This window comes from Malania oleifera, chromosome 3, assembly GCF_029873635.1.
Source record: "Malania oleifera isolate guangnan ecotype guangnan chromosome 3, ASM2987363v1, whole genome shotgun sequence".
Classification (NCBI taxonomy): domain Eukaryota; kingdom Viridiplantae; phylum Streptophyta; class Magnoliopsida; order Santalales; family Ximeniaceae; genus Malania; species Malania oleifera.
In genome coordinates, this window is record NC_080419.1 from 113,718,906 (window position 1) to 113,725,041 (window position 6,136).

Genomic DNA, 6,136 nt, shown 5'->3' on the forward strand with positions numbered 1-6,136 from the left:
GTTTATGAAATTCTAAGTATAAGAGTCACACCATAAACAACAATGTGTTCTTCTCTCTTCTTAAATCAAATATTCATTATACTAAAATCATATGATATAACGAAGTTTAAGATCATCTCCCCAGACTCATTTTTGTCTACATATATGTATCCTCTCATAATTTTTATTATCACTTTCAACGTGTCCATTCAAATCTTCTCTTATAAATATTTTCAATCCCTGGTATGCCTATACGATCCATATCTTCTCAAAATTGTCTCATAAGATTTTCTGCTAAGACAATTTGAGGAGCATAAATACTAATGATATTTATTATCTCTTATTCTAATACCATCTTGAATTTTATAATTCTATCCCCTATTCTATCTACATCAATAATGCTATCTGTTACTTTTTTGTTTATAATAATTCCTACTTCATTCTTATATTTTTCTTTTCCAATATATCAAAATTTAAATCCTGATTTATCAATTTCTCTAACTTTCTTCCTCATCCACTTTTGACGTAAGGAAATGAGATCCAACATATCCATCTAAAGGATACTTTTCAGAGAACGTGATAAAAGATGTTGTTCTTTATAGATGACATTATTTTTCATTTCTCATTCTCTAACGAGAAAATTAACCGCACTATTGTCTTCCCTATATTAATGGATTACCGTGAAATTCACTCATTCTAGCACCGCCATGAGATCCTCCCAAAAATTCTAAAAATACCACAAGGTACATCCACCTTTCTGAAACCACTTAGTTTTTTGTAAGCTTAATTTTTCTTTTAATCATTGTGTCCTCAATTTTGATACTTTTACTCGTAAGTGTCCCTACCTACCCATGTTCAGAATGATGTTAGAACCTTCACATATTTGATATTGTACCCGAGCGCTGACATGACGCGTTGCTTCGGGGTAACAACCTAACCTAACCTAACCTTGCCCACTTTTCGCTACACTCAGATGATACAAGTGTAACGCATCACTCATAAGAGACGTCCCAGTAAATATTTAGTAAGGATTCATATCATAATAATTTGATAAATTTTACGCTGACTGTTACACAACTTTTTTCCTTTATTTGGACTTGCGACCGACGATGTGTGAAAAAATTTAGAATATTAAGTACATGACAGATGAAGTTTTAGGCTACATTAAATACAAGAATGAAAACATAATCACAAACATAATCACTAGCCCATTAATCTATCCTGATAATTTAATAGTCAAATCGTAAGCGTAGAATCGATCGTAAAATCTTGAGATCACCAACGTTAATGGAAGGGTACATGACTATTATTCGGGCTTGGCGGTGATCTGATGAAATTTACCGCAACAGATTTACGCGCATTTTACTTTTCATCATTTATACACGAAATTTTAAGTTCAATTTTTACACACCGCACGAGTGTGTAAATTTTAACCAAGCACCACAGAATACAACACGAGTCTAAAAAATAGTTATTACCGAAAAATTGAGATCCCACGTGACAGGCCGGTCCAACTATAATAATTGCAGAATGCCCTGTACACAGCTCACCGCCGTACCATTCTCTTTTCTTTTCTAATTTCAGCGTCAATTCATCAAACACGTGCACCCTAACGCCACCATGACCCCCCACGCTTCACCGCCGTTGCTCCATCCCCGTCCCCACTACCGCCACATCGCAGCCGTCGCTTTATCACCACGGCAGATCGCCGCCACGCCGCCCAGCCACTTTTGTCGATGAATGACACATGAGTCCAACGATGTTTGTAGTGCCATGCTTACGTTTTGATGCTTCACCCACCATTCCAAGCCTCCGAAAAAAGTGAACCCACCGCCCAATATCTGTTGAAGTGGGGGAACACACCTCAACCCCATTTTATTTTCCTACCAACCAAACAGTTCAGCAGATTTCCTAAAACCCAATCGCACAAAATCAGAAACGGCAGTTCGGAAAAGACCCAAATCATTTCCGTTTCTTACTTTCCACATTTCCGCATTTCAAATAATTGAAGGAAAATTTTTAAAGAAGCCAGAAACTTCGAGAAACAGAGAGAAAGTGGTTCCAATATAATTTATACTTCATTATTCAGAGGACAGAATCGTGGGAGAAATCTCCCCTTTATTTTTCCCACCGTTTATTAATTATTATCTACAGCCATCAACCTTCAACCTTCAACCCCCCCCCCCCCCCCATAAAAAAGGGGACTCAAAATCAAAAACCAAGAAAAAAAAAAAAAAGCAGCAAAAATGTATCGATCGAGAAGCCTTACCCCAGATCAAAATCAACATGCGTTTTCATCAGCATCCTCGTCTTCAGACCTGTGGTGGTTGACCTTTGCCAACCCAAACTTCTTCGCCACAGCAGGCGACGGCGATGACAGCGACGCCTCAACGAACTTCGCCGACGACATCTCCATCTGACAAATCCGAACAGCCCCAAAGAGCCTCTCCGGCAGCTCATCCTCAGCCTGCGCCTCCACCAGAAACCCCATGTCGATAGTGACGCTGGTCACGTACCCGAGCGCCAAGTGGAGAATGGCGTTGGCTATAGCGGAGCTGCCGATGTCGACGTCAATTTCCAGATAGTTAGGACCTTTGTGGTAATTGCACGTCAAGGCCTTCCCCAACAAGCATGCGCTGTAGTTCCCTACAGCGGCTTTCACTATCCACGGACCCTTCACGATCCGGTTTACGATCTTGAACCGCTGGTTCCGGAACGAGTCATCGCCGTGAACGAATCGGCCGAGGAGCGAACCGAGCGGAATGGGGTCGTCGGTGGCGAAGTAGAAAACGGCGCTGTGGTGGTCTCTACCGGGGACCTGGAGATTGACGGCGACGATGAAGGTTTTGTGGGCCTGCGTTTGGGCTTGGGTCTGGGCCTTCCGGAGGGCGTGGACCACGCGGTTGTCGGGGCGGCCGAGTACGTTATCGAGTTTGGAGGAGGCGCGTAGCCAGTCGACGCCTGCGGGCTTGAGAAGCCAGTCGCCGGAGGGGTATTTTTGTTTCTTGGAGAGGTAGTGTTTGCCTCTGAGGAAGAAGAGATCGCCCGGCGGTGAAGCCCAGCCGTTGGATCCAGTGTGCAGGTCCACGTGGCGCAGAGATCCTCCGTTGATTGCTTCTTCTCTCCAATCCGCTGTGGTCGTAGCGGCGGTCTCCGCGACAGCCAAGGCGGCCGCGGAGGAGGATCTGGTGGCGGTAGCGGCCGACGCGCTGGCAGCCCTGTGCTTCTGCTTCGTGGGGCACATTTCTCTCTCTCTCTCTCTCTCTCTCTCTCTCCGGTACTGAACGACTAGAGGCAGGCAAAGCTTCAGTGTGTTGCTATAGAGCAGTAAAGTCGGGAAACCTGTGCCCTTGCTTTTCGAGGAATCTACGAAAACGCCCTTTGGTGATTTGGCCAGCTAATCTCATGGACTTTATTTTAATTTTATGGTAATGGTCTGTGCATTTTGGAATCCAAAAGATTATATATGCCAACACAGCACACCAATTTTTCTAATGGGGGTTAATTATTAAGTCCTCAATTTTTTAATATGAACTATGCTATTAAATTCTTTGAAACCATACAATAATAATAGTTGTAACACCAATAATAAATATAATTCAAGAAAAATCTTTAGGATTCTTTATTTATTTATTTATTGTTATTATTATATAGGAACTCTAGCCACCAACAAGCCATTCCAACCCCGGTGCGGCACCAAACGTACGGATCATCATCCTTCGTTCCCAAGGATCGCTAATCAGGACAAAGTCCAGATGCTAATACGGCTTCCGTGCATCAATTGGATCTTCAGCCAACCCGACCTTCAGAACACATCTCAATTATCATTTACTGTCCCCGCTCACAGGATCCTTTTTTTTTAACTGCACATTAAGTGGATTGTATAAAATTTTACCCTTCCTATAAAATTTTATCATGAATGTAACTTAAAAAATTACTTATCATGGGCTTTTTAATGCATTACTTTGTTTAAAATTTATTTATATTTATATTTTAGTTCATGTATTACACTGCTATGTTTCTATTTCTATTGTTAATTTTTAATGTTCTAAAAAAATTTAAATTATTTATTTTATACCATCTCTTTTCATAATCATTATAAATTAGGTATGAATTTAAAATATAAATATTCTCAAAAATTTGGAAACAAAATAAAAATAATTTTTTTTTTTAATTTTCAATTGCCAGATAAAGTAGTATTGTTTTTTATAACCCTGAAATAAGATTATAGGAGAGTTTTAAAATATACTAATTAAGTACAATACTGTACTCAATATATAATTTGTTATTTTATTATTTTAATTGTGTTTTTAATATTTATTTGTCCAATTAAAATTTTAATTTTTTAAAAAATTAATCAGATAGATTGTTGCTTTTTCTGGTCGGTACTCATTCAATTATGTTACATAAGTAATAAATAGAATCCTAGGTTAGCACGCAATGATAATACAAAGAATTCAAATTAATAGATTAATTGAACATCTTAATTAATTGCCATTACTCAGTATTAGTTTTTAAAAAGTAACAATAATTATAAGTTTCTTTTTATTTTAATTTTACACCTTTGAAACTCAGAAAACACTAAAAAGAGAGAAATGGAAATAAAAGGAAAGTTTTTTTACTATATTTTCTCTTGATATTAAATAATAAATATAATTAACTATAAAATTCACTTTATTATGATTAAAAAAAATCAAAAGCTAATAATTCGTATGAATAAAATTTTGATTATTAATTTGCTATATATATATATATATTCATTTCTCTTTATAACTAAACATGAAAGAAAATGTGGATTTTCAATTATATTTTTTTCTTAATATTTTCTAAGTTCTAGATGGGGCCTGAGTAAAGGAAAGAAAATCATAATGGAATTCATTTTTTCATACTTGATTATTAAGAAAGAAAAAAAAGAACCGAGATATGAATCGTGGATCTCGATGTGAAAAATGGAAACTGGAATGCCATGAAGCCGTACAATCTCCTACACATAAGGTTCTATCAGTTTATTCATAGAATAACTGACTCTAATTGAAACGAAGTGCGTAGTCTTCGTCAGCCGATCCACTATTACTAAGATAACATTTTGTTCATGCATCGCTAAAGGTAACCCCGTTACAAAGTCCATCAAAATATGCTCTCACTTCCACTTAAGAATATCCAGTGGTTGAAGTGGTCTCGCTGGCCTCTGGTGCTCTTCTTTTACCCGCTGACATGTCAGGCACTGTTATATAAATCTGGCAATCTCCCTCTTCATGTTACTCCAACAAAACTATTCTCGCAGATCTCTATACATCTTCGTACTCCTCGGATGAATAGTATAGAGAGAGCGATGAGCCTCCTCCGGAATCGTTCTTTTAATCTCCATGTCGTTAGGTACACACAATCTGGTGTGAAATCTAAGAACTCCATCCTCAGAAACATTGAAGTCTAGTTGCTGCTCACTTCGTACTTTCTCCACAATTTCCATTAACACCATGTCTCTCATCTAAGCGGCTTTAATTTTCTCTTGTAAGGTTGGCTGAATGATCAAACTGGCAATGAACGTCTGTGAATTCCCTTCCACTAACTCTACACTTAACCTTTCTAGGTCCATTCTAATCTAATGCTGTATAACAACCGCTGAAACTGACGCACCCACCGATTTCTAACTCAAAGCATCAACTACCACATTAGCCTTTCCTGGGTGGTAACTAATGGCACAGTTGTAGTCCTTAATCAACTCAAGCCATCTCCGCTACCTTATGTTTAATTCCTTTTAGGTGAAAAAGTATTTAAGGCTCCTATGATCAGTAAAGATCTTGCACCTTTCACCATATAGATAGTGCTTCTAGATCTTTAACGCAAAAACTACCGATGTCAACTCCAAGTCGTGCGTAGGATAGTTCTTCTCGTACTCCTTGAGCTAGCAAGAAGCGTACACAATAACCTTTCCTTGCTGCATTAAGACACACCCAAATCCTTTCTGAGATGCGTCATTGTATATCACAAATCCACCATCTCTTGATGAAACGGTCAGGACTGGGGCAGTGTCTAGTCGCTGCTTCAATTCTTGAAAGCTCTGCTTGCATTCACCGGTCCACTCAAACTTCCTATTCTTCCTCGTAAGCTGCGTCAGAGGACCTGACAGCCTTGAAAACCCCTAACAAACCAACGA

At 38.6% G+C, this 6,136-nt stretch overlaps 1 protein-coding gene and 1 long non-coding RNA gene across 4 annotated transcripts; one reads left to right on the top strand and one right to left on the bottom strand.

Annotated features, from left to right (window-relative positions):
• Nucleotides 1-1,164: 1,164 nt before the first annotated feature.
• LOC131152095 (protein ENHANCED DISEASE RESISTANCE 2-like) lies at nt 1,165-3,373 on the bottom strand. Of its 3 annotated transcripts, none has more exons than XM_058103740.1 (2): nt 2,249-3,373; nt 1,165-1,820 (listed from the first exon to the last, which is right to left on the bottom strand). In XM_058103740.1, exon 1 carries the CDS (start codon nt 3,221-3,223, stop codon nt 2,261-2,263), a length of 963 nt encoding a protein of 320 aa, XP_057959723.1. In that variant the 5' UTR covers nt 3,224-3,373; the 3' UTR covers nt 1,165-1,820; nt 2,249-2,260. The 3 variants fall into 3 exon arrangements, with proteins under 3 accessions (XP_057959723.1, XP_057959722.1, XP_057959719.1); XM_058103739.1 differs by having other exon boundaries at nt 1,165-1,862; XM_058103736.1 differs by having other exon boundaries at nt 1,165-1,890.
• Nucleotides 1,884-3,939, top strand: LOC131152096 (uncharacterized). The gene is made up of 2 exons (XR_009135843.1): nt 1,884-3,407; nt 3,634-3,939. It is a non-coding gene; the product is annotated as an uncharacterized LOC131152096 (long non-coding RNA).
• The last annotated feature ends 2,197 nt before the right edge of the window (nt 3,940-6,136 follow it).